At 46.6% G+C, this 18455-nt stretch overlaps 1 protein-coding gene across 1 annotated transcript in view; it reads right to left on the bottom strand.

Moving 5' to 3' along the window:
* PIP5K1C (phosphatidylinositol-4-phosphate 5-kinase type 1 gamma) overlaps positions 1–18455 on the bottom strand; it is an 81117-nt gene that overhangs the window by 22669 nt on the left and 39993 nt on the right. Inside the window, exons 9-14 of the mRNA XM_081338936.1 lie at positions 11844–11927; positions 8318–8366; positions 6825–6909; positions 3641–3802; positions 3300–3329; positions 507–645 (exon numbers count right to left, since the gene is read on the bottom strand). Of these exons, the coding sequence (XP_081195062.1) occupies positions 507–645; positions 3300–3329; positions 3641–3802; positions 6825–6909; positions 8318–8366; positions 11844–11927 (549 nt within the window). The remainder of the gene's footprint in view (positions 1–506; positions 646–3299; positions 3330–3640; positions 3803–6824; positions 6910–8317; positions 8367–11843; positions 11928–18455) is intronic.

Below are 18455 nucleotides of genomic sequence, written 5' to 3'. Positions count from 1 at the left end.
GCAAATTTAAGTAGTAAACACCTAGCTCAGACACCGGAATGAGATTGTGCTGCTATAGGGAATTATATTATTCTATGATTTCAGCTGTTGTTATAAAGGCATTTTTATTACGTGACTATCTGTAAACCCCTCACAGTCCAACCAGATGAATCCCAGTAAGTAAATAAATAAATCCATCCTCTCCAAGCTGATACTCCTGCTGCCAATTCTTCCAATAGAAGGGGATCCAGAAGGGAGCCGTTTGCTTTCTAGATCGCTGAAACAACTTGAGATCACTTAAATCAGGAGTCTTCAAACTTGGCCCTTTTATGACTTGTGGACTTCAACTCCCAGAATTCCTCAGCCAGCGTGCCTGGCTGAGGACTTCTGGGAGTTGAAGTCCACAAGTCATAAAAGGGCCAAGTTTGAAGGCCCCCGACTTAAATTCTTTGGAGGACTGGCTAAAAAGGGGGAAAGGAGGGCGAGAGTGATCTAATCAGGGCTAGAGGGATCTAATTAGGGCTCACCTGTATCTGGGCTGCTCAGAGGATTCGGAAGGAGATCTTTCCGGTACGGAAAGAGACGTGGAAGAGAGCGTGGTTGCTATAGAGGCTGTAGTTGCTTCTTCAAAAGAGGGAGGAGTGCAGGGAAGAAGATCAGGTCGGCCTGTTGTGTCCACGATGAAGAAAAAAAGAAAGAAAAAAAGAAAGAAAAAAAGAAAGAATACTGAGTCTGCGAGGGGGAAAAAAAAATCCGTAATCTTCTGGACCATGGCAAATGATCCTTGTACATCTGAAGAGTTCTGATCACATTATAGAACGAGGACTGTAACCAATTCATAATTTCATTTTTTTAAAAAAAAAAATGAAGCCATTTGTGGTCTTTGTTGCGGATGAAACAGAGAAATGTGAAAGTCTGTTTCTGGTCAGGAACAGGAGTCGAGATTTTATGTGGCACCTGTTTCCCAATGAATCTTGCACTCTCTTAAAGAGGTTTTCGGGAGCGGAGAGGGTTAATAAGAAATATTTAACCAGCATTCTAAAATGCACGAGATAATCTCTTTCCGTGATTCAACATCGCCAACTTCTAAATCCTCCCTCAAAAATCCATTTCTGTAGATTATCTATCTTTTATACATGCAACTCCTCAGAGCCAAAGGCATCAAAATTAAAAACAAAGAGAGAGATGGTCAGAAAAGAAATCTGCATAAGGTTAGAGGGAGCTCTGCAGCGGAAGCTCAGCGTAGAAATTCCTTTCTTTCAATTGGTGCTGCTAAGAACTAATTGGTCTTTCTCTCTTCTGGGCAGAGTAACGTTGCACTTAACTCATTTCCCTTCTTTTTCACCCCAAAACCCTGTCTTGGATAATATACAGGTAATCCTCGGCTTACGGCCATAACTGAGCTTGGATCTATAGTCACAAGTTGTTGTGGTCAGATGTCAAGGCATCCTATGACCAGCTCTGATTTTTGGAACATTTCTTGGGGTAGTCATTAAGTCAATGTGGTGGTTGTTCAATGAATCCATTTCCCCCTATGGGCATTTTTTGCTGGAAATCGAAAGTAAAGGCCACAAAACGGCAAAAACATTTGCAAATCATAGTCGCAGGATGATGCAAACAACCATAAAGGTGAGCCAGTTGCTAAAAACCCAAAATGTGATTACATGACCATTGGGGGGGGGGGACAGTGTATGCCAGGGGTCTTCAGACTTGGCCCTTTTATGACTTGTGGACTTCAACTCCCAGAATTCCTCAGCCAGCGTGCCTGGCTAAGGAATTCTGGGAGTTGAAGTCCACAAGTCATAAAAGGGCCAAGTCTGAAGACCCCTGGTGTATGCGGTAACTTCCAAAACAACTTGTACACAGCTTGGGGGAAGGGAGGTTGCTCATGTGGGCCAGCCGGACCTAATGCCACTAAAATGCCTTGAAAAAAATTAACTCCCAGAATTCCAAGCCAGAATCCCTTTGGACTGCTTATCCGGAGGGCCTTAGATCGGGGAAGAATGCCTTAGATCAGGCCTCTCCAACCGTGGCAACTTTTAAGACTTGTGGACTTCCAATTCCCAGAATTCTCCCAGAATTCCCTCCCTAGCCCTGCCGGCCGGGGAATTCTGGGAATTGAAGTCCACAAGTCTTAAAAGTTACCAAAGTTGGGCCTTAAGTCATACAGCCTTCTGTTACAAGTGCTGGGACATTTCTGCTGCCAACACTCCCAGTGTTGTTTGGGAAACCAAGCAGAATCGTCTTTTGCAAGTCACGTGCAGGAAGGATTTTTTTATTTTTATTTTTAAGGTACCAGCATCGGCCCATTTTACATGCATGCTCCCAACGGGGGCAAGCGCAATTAAGCAGCAATTGGAACTATCGCTCCCAGTTGGTTTTTCCTGCTGGTAGAAGTAGCTGCAAGCAGGGAGAAATAAAGCAATCTAGCACACCCTCCCAGATGCCTTAAATGTCACCACTATGGCCCCCAAGACCGATGGGAACTGAAAGCTCCAGATTAAAGAAACCAGGTTCAAACTCTGGTTTACGATTCTGCCTCGTGAGGAAAGGGAAGGCCGATCAGACAAAAGGCTCAGGGCACAAATGGCTGAGGGCCCTTGATGCCCCGTGCTTGTTTCCTTGCAGACATTTCATGACCCAAACTAGGTAACATCCTCAGCGCTAGTGGGGGGTTTGCTCTCCGTTTATACTCTAACGGCTGGCAATCGACAGGAGCTGGAAATTGACTGGAATTGACCGAGGACTGGAAATTTGTCTGAAGCTTTTCTTGGTCTGGCAAGTAGGAGATGCCAACTGGGAGGGATTAAGCTGCCTGTATTAAGCCGCATGCGTGACCACAGGCGTAGGTTGGCTTGTTTCCATTCTCCTAAGCGGAATGACTCAAAGCCCCGCCACCTCTCAAGTTCTAAAGGTAAAGGTAAAGGTTCCCCCGCACATGCGTGCTAGTTGTTTCCAACTCTAGGGGCCAGTGCTCATCTCCGTTTCAAAGCCAAAGCCAGCGCTTGTCCGAGGACGTCTCCGTGGTCATTTGGCCGGCATGACTAGACGCCAAAGGCGCACGAAACGCTGTTACCTTCCCACCGTAGTGGTCCCTATTTTTCTACTTGCATTTTTACGTGCTTTCGAACTGCTAGGTTGGCAGAAGCTGGGACGAGTAACAGGCGCTCACTCTGCCACGCGGCACTCGGGATTCGACCCGCCAAACTGCCGACCTTCTGATCGACAAGCTCAGCGTCCTAACCCACTGAGCCACACCGCGTCCCCGTCTCAAGTTCTACTTTCTACCAACTAAGAGAGGGACAAATTAGGGTTCTTACCTTCCCCCCTGTCGAGGTTAACTTTAGCACCTGCAAAAGCATAGCAAGAAGTTGAAGGAACGGTTGGTGGGATGGTGGGACCTACTGGCACTATGGGGGAAAAGGGAAGGGGTTTGAGCGGAGCTGAGCCACGAAGGCAGCTTTCCCCAACCTGCCCCCCCCTTCCAGGGTGTTGGGACTGCAATCCCCAGAATTTTCCCAGCCAGGTACCTTTGCTAGGCATCCAGGGAATGGCAGGACCAGACCCATTTAAAGGAGGGCAGGATGGGGAAAGCTCAACTGTGCCTTAAGGAGCAGCTCCGGGGGACCCACGGCGAGTGGCCCCGAGTGACCCACAATACCTTCGTCATCTAAGGTGGGGTAACTCCTGGCTCCCCGGAGATCATACTGCACTTCGTCCTTCTCCGAAGGAATCTGGCTGGCAGAGAAGGCAGCCATAGGGCCGGATGGCTTAACAGCTAACAAGGCACTCCGTCCTTTCTTTGAGGGAGATGCTTTCAGGGCTGTAAAGGACAGCAAGGGGGGTTTAGAGCAACAACGAGCATCATCGCAGAAGAGGTCAAAGAAAGAAAAGCGAGGAGGTTCTGTTAAAAGAGGAAACACGCCCGCCCTTCCCCTGAAAATAGCGGGCATTTTTGTTCCCCCCCACCCCGAGAAACGAAGAGCCTTCGAAGCAAACTAGTAGTCGTCTACTAATTATCGTCTGCTTTTGTCTACTAAACTCTCTTTTTTGTGTGAAAGCTTTATTGTACCTGAAAAAGGTGTTTCTCAACCTTGGCAACTTTACGATGCGTGGACTTCCAGTTCCCACAGAACTCCCCGGCCAAGGTTGAGGGGGGAAAAAAAAAACAGCTTGGAGAAAGCACCAGAAAAAAGAGATTGCTAGACCCTTATTTTAAAAGATAAATCTTTTTTTTCTGCTAAAATAAGAAAACTCTTATTTTTTTCTCTTCTTCAGTGCAGTTTATGTTATGTCGCTAGGTATGATAACTGGCATATAAAATAGCCCAGGTTCGGTCTCCTGACTTATTCCTTAGAAGGGTCTCATGTAATAGATTATGATGGGAAAGAATTTCCAGGCCCAGAAAAGCCACTTTCAGCCAGAAGAAACCAGCGTGGATGAAATGAACAAATTCTTGGGCCTGAGCGAAAGACACTGCCTATATTCTTAATTGATAGCGGAAGGGTACTCCTAAAAAAAGGGATTGGCAACGGATGGCAGGCAGGCCAGGATCCAAAGTTTCACTGCCCTTGATAATTCAATGAATGGACTTCAACTCTGGGCAAAAGGATGGATCAGAAAAATTCAGAAGTAATTAGATTCCCGGAATCAAATCGTTGCTGGCCCTACAAAGCTTTCTTTCTTGCTAATCTGACTTCCTAGCTCAGGGGTAGGCAACCTCGGCTCTTTTATGACTCATGGACTTCAACTCCCAGAATTCCTGAGTCAGCTGACTCAGAAATTCTGGGAGTTGAAGTCCGTGAGTCATAAAAGAGCCGAGGTTGCCTACCCCTGTCCTAGCTAATCTGCCACTCAGGAGTTGCTGCAAAGAATGAACACCACATGAGGGAAGAATGATTATCTCTTTGGGCTGCTTCAGAAGGGGGCGATGTAGGTATTACAAATAGTCCTCACTTAGCAACCACAATTGGGAATTATCATTTGGTCATTAAGCGAAGCAGCCACTCAGTGAAACTATGCTTCTCGTGCTTCAACTTTCCTTTGCTTTACAGACATACAAAGATTGCAAATGTGAGTATGTGTTGCAAAGGTGTGTTTTTTCCCCGTAATTGCCGTGAGTGCAAATGGTTACTAAGTGAGGCACTTGCAAAAAGAGGACGACATATCACAGACTTAGAAAGGGGATGAGGTAGACATGAGGCAGGCAGGAAACAGCCTTATCTTTAAATGGTACTGTCAGCCCTACGAGGCAAGCAAGATCAAGAAACCAACTTCACAGGAAGACTATACAGATAGTCCTTAACTTACAACCATTCGTTTAGTGAACATTTGAAGTTACGACACTTGAAAAAAAGGGACTTATGACCGGTTTTTCCCACTTAACAACCGTTGCAGCATCCCAATGGTCACGTGATCAAAATTTGCTTGTAACCTTCTCAACTGGCTTCTGAGAAGCAAAATCAATGGGGGGGGGGAACTAAATTTGATCAATGCCCTGATTCGCTTAAGAACTGTAGCAAAAAAGGTTGCCAAATGGGGCAAAAACCCCTTAACCTCTGCCATGCTTGGCAAGGGAAATTTCGGTTACAATTTGCGATCATACGTTGAGGACTGTTGGTAACTGTATTACATAGGTAGTCCTCGAAGTATGACCGCAACTGAGCCAAACATTTCTGTTGCCAAGCGAGACATTTGTTAAGTGAATTTCGCCCCATTTTATGACCTCTCTTGCCACGGCTGTTAAGGGAATCGCTGCAGTTGTGAAGTGAGTAACACGGCTGTTAAATGAATTTGGCCCTCCCCCCTTGACTTTGCTTGTCAAAAAGTCACAAAAGGGGATCACGTGGCCCCTGGGACACTGCGACCATCATAAATAGGAGTCGGTTGCCAAGGGCCCAAATTTTGATCTCGTAACCGCAGGGAGGCTGCAATGGTTGTAAGTGTGAAAAACGGTCATAAGTCCCTTTCTTTCAGTGCTGTTGTAACTTGGAACAGTCACTAAACAAACGGCTGTAAGTCAAAGACTACCTATACAACTATAGTTTACTGTGACAGGATCTTGCCAGTGAGTCAGGGGAGAGACTGTCTGAGTCTCTTTCTAACGCAGCAGCTCCCAACCTTTTCTTTGTCCTGCACCCCTAGAACGCTTCTGATATATTCTCGAACCCCTTACAAAAGTTCGAAATAACGGCAATAAATTATGCATATGCACTATAATTTTGAAAACCGAAGTTTGCACACCCCCTGGAATATCGCCTCGCACCCCCAGATGGGAACCCCTGTTCTAGCGCTTTCCCTCCTCCATGGTGTGTGTGTGTGTGTGTGTGTGTGTGTGTGTAGGCAGGTTTCTGCATCTGCTGTTGTCTTAACCCAGTGATGGCGAACCTTTTAGAGACCGAGTGCCCAAACTGCAACCCAAAACCCACTTATTTATCGTCGGGTGCCGAGTGGGCGTGGCCCATTGGGTGGGCGTGGCTGCGGTGGTAACGGCAGACTGGGTGGGACTAAAAAGTTCAATCAATCAATTCCAACTTTGCGAAATCTTTTTTTTCCCCCGCGAGAAGTTGAAACTGATTGACTAAACCTTTTTTTTTCTTCACGCAGCGGCTGAAGGCCTAGGACTGCAGTGACGGTGCGCGTGCCCACAGAGAGGGCTCTGCGTGCCACCTGTGGCCCGCGTGCCATAGGTTCGCCACCACGGTCTTAACCCTTCTGGGTAGTTTCTCCAAGGTTCTCTCCATAGCTTTCTACAGCTGCTCCTTTAACAAGCATCTTCAACATGCCCCCCTCACCCCCCCAAAATAGCATTGTAAATGCCTCCGATGAAAGCAGCAAACACTTACAAGAGCTTTTCCTGAACACTGTATTGGTCATAAACTTGAAGAATCTTTCTGCGTAGAAGCTGGGCCGGTGGACTGACACCGTGTCCTAGAAAAACAGGAAAGGGACAAATATTCTTGTAAAAATTTTACGTGTTACATAAACCATGGCTCCGGGGGGGGAAAAAATTCAGACTACAGGATTTATTTAAAAAAATGTTATCGGTACGCTGGAATACAAGCGCAGACAATGGGCGTTTTGAAAATTATTCCAAGCAAACAGAACTCATTAAAACAGCCTTGTTTAAGCCCCTCCTAAGGTAGATCCACCTTTTCCCAAGTTCAAAGCAAAACTAGAAGAAATTTAAGGCTTTAAGGAATAGCCAAGAACACAAACCTAATTTCTATAGGGAGACATGAAGGCCTCCACAACTGCATGCAGAGACATCATGCAACCCACACAGTAAGCTTAAACCAAACCCGTACACAAGTGGAACAGTCTGTATGCACAGAGGGTGTGGATTCTCCAATTCTGGAGGTTATTAATTCTCAAGGATAGTTTAATTGCCTTACCTGCCTATGGCTGGATTAGATGATCTTTGGGATCCCTTCCAATTCCATCATTCTATAGATTTCAATCGATTTTCTGCAGAGAGTTGGACTAGATCAGGGGTAGGCAACCTCGGCTCTTTTATGACTCATGGACCTCAACTCCCAGAATTCCTGAGTCAGCATAGCATAGCATAGCTGAACTCAGGAATTCTGGGAGTTGAAGTTCACGAGTCATAAAAGAGCCAAGGTTGCCTACCCCTGGACTAGATGATCCTAATGGTCTCTCTGAGTTCCACACTACTATGATTCTGAGTCTATGAAATCTCGAATCGCTCTTTCCTAGCTATAATGCTAGACAGCTTTCACCAATAAGCCATGATTATGGACTGATACGTTGTCGGAATATATCGTCTGTTATGGCAGGGGTCCCCAACCCCCGGTCCACGGACCAGCACCAGCCCTCGGCATTCCAGCAACCAGGCCGCGCAAACCACCAAAGCCCCATCCATGGGATGCAGGCAGCACATGAAACCACGCACCCCTCTGGTCCGCAGAAAAATCTTTCTCCAAATAACCGGTCCCTGGTGCCCAAAAAGTTTGGGGCCTCTGTGTTATGGTACTGAGAATTACAGAACACAAGTGCCCCATAACTGTTTACACCAGTGGTTCTCAACCTGTGGTCCACAGACCCTGAGAGGGGGGGAGGCACAATGTCGTCACAAGTAGTCCGCAAAGGCTTGAAGAAATGTTATAGTTTAAATCTTGAGCCAAGTCTTGGGAGTCCGTGCCACAAAAGGTTATTTAAAGAGGATCTATGGTGAAGAAAAGATTGAGAACCACTTCTTTATTGGGTAGATTAATTTCCTCTGCCAGTTCCCTTTGGGTGGCAGCATAACCAAGGACAACATGGGATCACTCTTAGGACAAGCCACCATTTGGTAGCGTTCAGTTGGGTTCAAACTTACCCCATCATGGACAAGCGCTTTCCACGTATGCTCCAGTTTCTTGATTAACCTGGAAGGAAGAGACAAGCAAAGGACTGAGCTGGGGAAGAGAAGAACCAAATTAAAACAGGACCAAACACCCGTCTCTTCTCTGGGCGCACTCACGAGTGTGGTCAAAAAAGTCAAGGTGACACCCGTAAAAGCACCACCTGTGTGTGTTACACATATAAAATAGGCAGGTCAGATCTCAACTGCACTTTTAACTAGACGTCACAGCAGTCTGCTCTCCACCAAGGAACCCAGAGAGGGAAGGATAAAGTTGAACAAGATTAGGAGAAGCTCATGGACTGCCGAGGTCCATATATAGTCAAAGCTATGGTTCTCCCTAGCTTTGACTATAAATGGACCTCGGCAGTCCATGGGCTTGGTTCTCCCAGGGACACGGTGGCTCAGTGGGTTAGGACGCTGAGCTTGTCAGCAGTTTGGCGGGTCGAATCCCGAGTGCCGCATAACAGAGTGAGCGCCTGTTACTCGTCCCAGCTTCTGCCAACCTAGCAGTTCGAAAGCACGTAAAAATGCAAGTAGAAAAATAGGGACCCCTACGGTGGGAAGGTAACAGTGTTCCATGCGCCTTTGGCATCTAGTCATTTATTTATTTATTTATTTATTTATTAGTTTTTATAAACCGCCCTTCTCCCAAGGGACTCGGGGCGGTGTACAGAGGAAGGAAGGTATACAGACCGAACAATAAAATAATAAGAAACACTAATAACACAAACTGGGACCCCAATTAACGTTATCATGCCGGCCACATGACCACGGAGACGTCCTCGGACAAGCGTTGGCTCTTTGGCTTTGAAATGGAGATGAGCACCGGCCCCTAGAGTCGGAAACGACTAGCACGCGTGTGCAGGGGAACCTTTACCTTTTCCCAGTAGTAATCGTCAGTGGTAAGACTTGGACCATAAGGATGGCTGGACCCTGAAAAACCGATGCTTTCGAACTGTGGTGATGGAGAAGACTCTTTGAGAGTCCCTGGGACTGCAAGAAGAACTAATCCTGTGGTGGCAAACCTGTGGCACGCAGAGCCCTCTCTGTGGGCACGCGCACTGTCGCCCCAGTCCTAGGCCTTCAGCTGGGTTTTATAAAACCTTTTTGCTTTAGGTCTCCACCGCCATGTGCAAAAAGAAAAAAGTTCAATCAATCAATCAATCAATTTCAACTTCTTGCGGGGGAAAAAAAAGATCTCACAAAGTTGGAGTTGATTGATTGAACTTTTTAGTCCCACCCAGCCTGCCGTTACTACCGCAGCCACGCCCACCCGATAGGCCATGCCCACCTGATTGGCCACGCCCACCCAGTACCCGACGATACATAAGTGGGTTTTGGGTTGCAGTTTGGGCACTCGGTCTCTAAAAGGTTCACCATCACTGATCTAATCAGTCAATCCAAAAGGAAAGCAACCATGACTGTCCTTTGGACGAACAGATGCCGAAGCTGAAGCTCAGAGACTTTGGCCACCAGACGAGAAGAGAGGACTCCTCGGAAAAGGCACTGATGTCGGAGAAGAGGGAAGGCAAACGGGGACGGCAGAGGAGATGGTTGGATAGCATCATCGACGCAATGAACGTGAATTTGGGAAAAACTCAACACAGTGGAGGAGGGGGAGGCCTGGCGTGCTATGGTCCACGGTGTCGTGAAGAGTCGAACACAACTTGGCAACTGAGCAACAACAACAATAACAACCACCACCGTGGATTACCATGAGAGGAAACACGGAAAGAAATGCAGAGCTTGGTTAAAACTTAAAACAAGGTCCATATCTTGAGAGGAACACGGCTCTTACCGGGAGTCCCTGATTTACAACTGGTTCTGGAGTTCCAATGGTGCACATCCCCTGAAGTCACATGACCAGTGGTGGGATTCAGCCGGTTTGCACCACTTCGGCAGAACCAGTAGATAATTTTTTGTTGCCCGGGCCTAGAATGAACTTCCGGAAGTGGAATCCGCACAGAGAACCGCTTGTTCACATATTCGAATCCCACCACTTGCACATGACATCATTTCAACTTGGCAACTGGCACAACTTAATCGCAGGTTTGCAGTGTTCCGCGGTCCCCTAACCACGGTTTATGACCTTTTTCTGCTGGTTTACGCTTTTACAGCCAGCTTCAGGAAAAAAGCACCCATAGAAACACATTGACTGAATAAATGACCACGGCATTCACTTAAGCACTTGTGTTCACTTAATGACTGATGCAAAAAAAATAAATCATAAAATTGGATCCTTGACTTACAAACATCATGAGCTACAACAGATATTCCAGGGTCTATTATGATAGAAAGTCAAGGTCTAAACTGGTTGCTAAATGACTAAGATCTACTTAAACCAGGGCTCTTCAAACTTGGCCCTTTTATGACTTGTAGACTTCAAGTCCCAGAATTCCTCAGCTAGGCATGACTGGCTGAGGAATTCTGGGAGTTGAAGTCCACAAGTCATAAAAGGACCAAGTTTAAAGACCCCTGCTCTAAGAGCAAAGAGGTTGAACCTAAGACAAATGACTTAAGTTCTCTTTTCAAAATAATTCTTTCAAATCCTCTCGTTACAAAAATCAAACATTTCCCTAGTCTGGGGACACTAATGTGGCAGATTCCTGCTCTCTAGTCCAGGGGTAGGCAACCTGGCTGAGGAATTCTGGGAGTTGAAGTCCACAAGTCATAAAAGGGCCAAGTTTGAAGACCCCTGACTTAAAAGAATGGCCTGCAGTTTTGTAAACATGACTAATGAAAAGGTCATGGCAGAACATTCCTTTCCAGGCCATTCCACTTTCCATCAAAGCCTAATCCTAGAATAGCTAAGAGGAGATCCAGTGATCAAGCCCCCAAGTGTGCATTCTGATGGATGATGGCATTAAGGAATGCTATGCAACATTTCAGAGGTCAGAAGAAAACCATTTGCCCCCAAGTCTCCCTTCCAAATAGGGAATCATATTGTAATAACATCCAGAACTGGATAAATTGGAAATTGCTGGGTGGAATCCAACACACTGTGCTGTTGAGTCGTGTAAAAGGAAAGAAAAAGAGCTACTTCACTCAGTGTGGTCTCCTCTCTTTGGTCACATGACCGTGGGGAATGCTGCAGGGGTTGTAAATGTGAAAACTGGTCATAAGTCACTTTTTTTCAGCATGGTCATAACTTTGAACGCTCACTAAGTGAATGGTTGCAAGTCAAGGACTACCTATAATAAACAGAGGCTGAAGGGTTTCTACCTTGATTCTTTAGATCCTCAGCTCTTCAGATTCTGTACTCTTACAACTACTTTTTTGGCATTAAAATTCATCACAGAAAGCCTGTGCGAATCATCTGTCACCTAGGAAGGTCGCAAAAGGTGATCGCATAAGCCTGGGACACTGCAAACATCATAAATACTTGCCGGTTATCAAATGCCCGAATTTTGATCATGTGGCCGTGGAGATGCTATAATAATAATAAAGTTGGAAGGGACCTTGGAGGTCATCTCAAAGAGGAAAAGGATGTGGGGCGTACCTGTAGGACTGGAGAATATCGATGATGCCGACGTGCAGCAGCAGACGCTCCCCTCTGCCATTCACGGCTGGAATACCCCCCATTCTGAAAGGACAGAGGGCAGAAAATTACTATCTATTTGCTCAGTTAAAGTTAGAACCAATTTGGTCTAGTGGTGAAGGCACCAGGCTACAAAGCAGAACACCGGAGTTCTAGTCCCACCTTAGCCATGAAATCCGGCTGGGTGACTTTGGGCCAATCACCAGGAGACTGAGAGTTCTAGTTCCGCCTTACCTATGAAAGCTGGCTGGGTAATTTCGGGCCAATCATCAGGAGACTGAGAGTTCTAGTCCCGCCTTACCCATGAAAGCCGGCTAGGTGACTTTGGGCCAATCACCAGGAGACTGAGAGTTCTAGTCCCACCTTACCCATGAAAGCCGGCAAGGTGATTTTGGGCCAATCACAAGGAGACTGAGAGTTCTAGTCCCGCCTTAGCCATGAAAGCCAGCTGGGTGACTTTGGGCCCATCACCAGGAGATGGTGAGTTCTAGTCCTGCCTTAGGCATGAAAGCCCCCTGGGTAACTTTGGGCCCATCACCAGGAGATGGTGAGTTCTAGTCCCGCCTTACCCATGAAAGCCGGCTGGGTGACTTTGGGCCCATCACCAGGAGATGGTGAGTTCTAGTCCCGCCTTAGGCACGAAAGCCCGATGGGTAACTTTGGGCCAAGCACTCAGCCTAAACCACTTCAGAGGGCTGGGGGGGGGGGAAATATGAGGAAGGTATGTTCTGACAGATGGATGGATGGATGGATGGATGGATGGATGGATGGATGGATGTAGATAGATAGATAGATAGATAGATAGATAGATAGATAGATAGATAGATAACCGTTATTGTCATTTTTTTTACTGTGGGCACACATTAAGAATGAAATTTAGTTGCTTGCTCTCAAAGTGTATGCATACATAAGACACATTTAAATATACTATATACAACATATGTACGGACCTACAGCCTTACATATAAGTAACATACAAATATTGATCACTTGAATATATAACAGAACGAGGAAGCTTTAGATTTCACAAGGTTGATACTGTATGGAACAAAAGTGTGACTGAATCTGGATGTTCTGCTTTGGATACCATGGAGCCCTCTCCTCTCAGAAGATAACAAAGAAAACAGGTTGTGAAGAGGATGTGTAGGGTCCCAGATAATCTTACAGACCCTGTTCAAGCAACACTTCTCTGCTATGTCCTGGATGGGAGGGAGGGAACTGCCAATGATCTTTTCGGCCGTCCTCACCACTCTCTGCACCGCCTTCCTGTCTGAAGCAGGGATGCTTCCAAACCAGACTGTGGTGCTGTATGACGGGATACTCTCGATCGTCCCCCTTTAGAAAGTGGTCAGGACAGGGGAAGGAAGAAGTGCTTTTCTCATGCGACGCAGAAAATGCAGGCGCTGCTCTGCCCACTTCACCAGTGTCTCGCTGTTGAGCGACCAAGCCAGCCTACTCGTCAGCTGCACGCCCAGGAATTTGATGCTGGTAACTGCCTCCACAGGTGAATCATTAATGCAGAGAGGAGTGCAGCTATGCCTGCTTTTTCCGAAATCGACAATGATCTCTTTGGTTTTTCCAATGTTTAAAACTAGGCTGTTTTCCTTACCCCACTTCACCAAACCCTCAACCTCCTTGCGGTAAGCACCCTCACTGTCATCTTGAATAATCATTGTCGTATCATCCGCATACTTCACAATATGGTTGGTGGCAAACCTAGCACAACAGGGTCAACAGGATGAACTGAATATCTGGTGCCTTATTTGTAAAATAATGAAGGTGGAATACAAGTGAACAAATAAAGTCATGGATGCAATGTCCAGCTTCCACTTTACACTCCGCTAAACAAAATGGGCTAAATTGTAATGCTTAAAATGACCCACAGCTGTGTGAATTGCCTCAAGGTGCTTAGGCTGCCCATCTGTGCAGGGGCCCACACACTCTTTACTTTCTTCTCCTTGCTCTCTCACGCATGATGAAATATAATTGAATCCAAGGGAATAATTATTACAAAATCTACACAGGCCGGTCCATCCTTGGAATAACACAAGGTCACGCTGTGGATCTGCATGTGTGACACACAAGAGACATTTTCTAATTGAAATAAGTGTAGGAAAGCATTTAGAATCAGTTCTGGGGCGTTTTCTTTGCTTTTTTTTTAAAAAAATCCCACTGAATGTACTAAGAAACTGCTGAGATGATAAAACTGCACGAACAGTTCTACTAGGTCAGGGGTAGGCAACCTCGGCTCTTTTATGACTCATGGACTTCAACTCCCAGAATTCCTGAGTCAGCTATGCTGACTCAGGAATTCTGGGAGTTGAAGTCCATGAGTCATAAAAGAGCCGAGGTTGCCTACCCCTGTACTAGGTCAAACTGTATTCTGAGTTTGTAATTGTTGGTTTTCAACTTTGCAGGAGCTGGGCGATGCCCTGAGAGCCCTACTTTCAATTCAGTTTAACAATGTTAAATCATCCTTTCCTCTTTTACCTTCTTAACATTTATATCCTGTTTTTAATATTTGAACATTTTATTACATACCACCCAGAGCCCGTCCTTGAGGGAGGTGGACAGTTTAAAAATGGGAAAAAATAAAATGAAATAACTAAATACATGCCAGTTGCCGGGCATCCAAATCCAAGCGACTTGCCTAAAGACCGTGGTGATTTGCTTAAGGACTGCAGCAAAAAGAGGCGCAACGTTGGGCACAACTCACTTAGCGACCGCATTGCTTAGCAATGGTAATTCAAGTCCCCGTGGTGGTCATAAGACAAGGACTACCTGTGGTGTTACAACTCCCATCATCTCCAGCCATTGCAGTCCCTGGGGAGGAAGATTGCACAACGCACCACGATTTGGACTTCCACTCATTTACTGAGGGTGTAACATGTTAGGCTAATTCAGGGCTCTTCAAACTTGGCCCTTTTATGACTTGTGGACTTCAACTCCCAGAATTCCTCAGCCAGAGGAAGTTGAAATCCACAAGTCATAAAAGGGCCACGTTTGAAGAGCCCTGGTATTATTTGTCACTGGTGGGAAATCCTTCCACTGTCTTTTGCACCTGCCTTAGCTTCCGGCTCTTCTCCACAGGCATCCCCACCTTACCCTAGCCCAAGTGGGTAATAATCAAGAGTTTGAGATGCTTACAATTTGTATATTTCAAAGTGTCTTTAAAAAAATCAAACACTTTATAGAATTCTACATTTTCCAGACAAGACCTTTGTAGCATTGATTAAGTCCCTTAAGCAGAAATTTCCTCAGGTGGAAAACAATACCCTAATCAAGGAACTACAAGCAGTCCTCGACTTATGACCACACTTGGGATCTTAATTTCCATGGCTAAGCAAGGTGGTTGTTAAGTGAGTCATGACCGAGCTTACCTTTTTTGCAATGGTGGTTAATCAGATCACCACAGTTGTCAAGTAAATGATGCAGACGCTAAGCAAATCCATTTTCCCCCTTCGACTTTGCTCGTTGGAAACCAGCTGGGAAGGTCACAAGTGGCGCTAGGACGCCACAACCCTCACAAATACACTCTGGTTGCCAGGCACCCAGGTTTTGATCATGTGGCCATTGGGTTGCTGCGACTGTCATATTGTGAAGACTTGAGTTGCAGGTTGCTATTTTCAGTGACACTAAGTTTTGAACGAAGAGGGACGTGGTGGCTCAGTGGGTTAGGATGCTGAGCTTGTCGATCAGAAGGTCGGCAGTTTGGCGGGTCGAATCCCGAGTGCCACGTAACAGAGTGAGCGCCTGTTACTCGTCCCAGCTTCTGCCAACCTAGCAGTTCGAAAGCACGTAAAAATGCAAGTAGAAAAATAGGGACCACTACGGTGGGAAGGTAACAGCGTTCCGTGCGCCTTTGGCGTCTAGTTATGCCGGCCACATGACCACGGAGACGTCCTTGGACAAGCGCTGGCTCTTCAGCTTTGAAACGGAGATGAGCACCGGCCCCTAGAGTCAGAAATGACTAGCACACATGTGCGGGGGAACCTTTACCTTTAAGTTCTGAACGGCCACTAAACATGCCTGGCTGAGGAATTCTGGGAGTTGAAGTCTGCAAGTCCTAAAAGGGCCAGGTTTGAAGACCCCTGGGCTAATTCTTTACTGAGACAGACTTAGCTGCAACTGGGGATCTGAGCGACACCTAACCCTGTCGCCGCAAAAAATTGGCTGAATTGCGGCAAAGAGTCAAATGCTGATGGGCGTTCCACACAATGGCCTCTCGTTTATGGCAACGGGAGCTGGCAATCTGCCAGTGACTTCAGCTGTTCCGAATTGCATTCTCCAATATTCCTCATGTTCTGAAATCTCTCTTTAGCACTTGAGTTGGGAAGGACGATCCTCTCTCTCCAGAACCCCCCCCCCCAAAAAAGAGCTCCAAGAGAGAGAAAAGAGAAGAGCACTTAAACACAATCATTCCTCCCGTCGTCCCCCCCACCAAAAAAAAAAAGAGAGAGATTTAGATGCCAGGCTTTGTGAGCACGGCTGAAGATTTCTCTCCTCCTCCCCCCAGAAGCTGGCAAAAGCATGAAGAGATTATAAATACGTTAGCCCGCCACCACTGTTGCACATTCACACATTCCTCTGTCTCCAGGGCAGGAACATCCCTGGGGTTATTTATTTATTTATTTATTTGTTTGTTTTTATAAACCGCCCTTCTCCCGAGGGACTCGGGGCGGTGTACAGAGTAGGACAGGCAACAAAGTGAAACAGTATTGAAGACAATAATCAAAGCAAAACAAACTGGGACCCCAATTAAAGCTGTCAGAGCTATCAGGCCAGGCCGGACTGTTGGAATAGGTAAGTCTTTAAGTCGCTACCACACTGGAAAAAAAAGCGACTTTAGGACTTGATTTTCGCACTCACAACTGTTGCAGCATCCCAGATGGTCCCAGGAGCAAAATTCGAGCACTTGTCAAGTGGTGGGGAGTTACGATGGCTGTGGTGTCCCTGGGGCGCCTAATCACCATTTTGTAGCCTTCCCAGTCGGCTTCTGACCAGCAAAGTTAACGAGGGAAACCCGACTCTCTTAACGACCGCACAATTCACTTAACGACTGCAGGGATTCGCTTAATAACTCTGGTTTAAAAAAAGGTCCTAAAATGGGGCACAATTCACTTAACAACTATCAGAAAATTTGGGCTCGGTTGTGGTCGTAGCTTGAGGACTACCTACCCTGGTAGTCCTTGCTTCGTGACCTTGAGGCTAGAAGATCCATTTCTGAGCAAAGTGGTCGTCTAGGCAAAGCATCACCTGGCTGCACGGCTTAGCAACGCCAGTTCCAGTAGTCCCAGCTGCAGCTGTAAGGGGAGGACCATGCCGTTGTTAGGCAAGGACCTCACGATTCTCCTGCTCAAGTTATCTCTCCTTCAACTCTGCCCCACCTGGGTCTAGGGCAGTGGTGGCAAACCTATGGCACGCGTGCCAGAGGCGGCACTCAGAGCCCTCTCTGTGGGCACGCGCGCCGTTGCTCCAGCAGAGTTCGCCAGAGTAGCGAGCACGTGGCGTTTGGAAGCAACAGGGCAGGAAGTGAGCAACCAAGCGGCGTTGCCAACCTGGGGATGCCCCGGGGATGGCGAGGGACTGGCCCCGGCCAGGCTCACCCAGTCTGCCCTGACCACTGCAGCCGCGCCCCACGCCACCCACGCCCACACCCCTGAGGGCACCACAATGCTGATGCAGCCCTGGCACTTTGCGACAAATAAGTGGCTTTTGGGTTACACAACGCTACATAAAGCCTTACAAAGCCAAGCAACCATCTTTTCAGTCGGATGCAAAAAGGACAGTCGCCCGGGACAGTGATCTGCATTCTCAGCTTCGGAGGTCTCCACAGGGCATGGAGAGTCACAGTGGTGGGATGGGATGGTGTGGTAAAAGCCCTGCTTTTTTATATACCATATATATAAAATATATATACCATATAATATATGTGTGTGTGTGTATGTGTGTGTGTATGTGTTAAATGTTTGTTAAGCATTCAGAATACACTTGCTTGGTCCCAGACACGGGACAAATCTTACTTTCTGTTTCAGCCTAGCCCAAGGCCATCTACAGGCAGTAGCCACAGCAGTGGCAGCTCATATTTGTGTAAATTTATTATTTTTTTTGGCTTGCTAACAAAGAATAGTGAGACCAATATGATCATTTCAAACTTATTTGTTCTCATCAGTCAGCCATAACCTTCTGAGATTCGAACCTGGGCCGACTGCGTCTTAAGCAGTTGTTTTAACTCCTAGGTTAAACTGCTTAAGACGCAGTCGGCCCAGGTTCGAATCTCAGAAGGGTATGGCTGACTGATGAGAACAAATAAGTTTGAAATGATCATATCGGTCTCCCTTTATTCTCTCTCTCTATATATATACCCCTGAACTCCTTGGTTAGAATTTTTTCCCTATCCCCAACCGTTCCAGACCATTACATTTTGGGCAACGTAACCATGTTATTCATAGAACAAGTCCTTGCAGATCCCAAAACCTTCCCTGGACATCTGCTTGGAAGAGTCAGCAATACAGGCAGTCATTGAATCATGATCAAAACTGAACTCAACACTTCTGTAGCTAAGCAAGACAC

Source organism: Vipera berus (assembly GCF_964194415.1).
Source record: "Vipera berus genome assembly, chromosome: 1".
NCBI classification, from domain to species: Eukaryota; Metazoa; Chordata; class Lepidosauria; order Squamata; family Viperidae; genus Vipera; species Vipera berus.
This window is presented reverse-complemented; position numbering and strand designations above follow the sequence as displayed.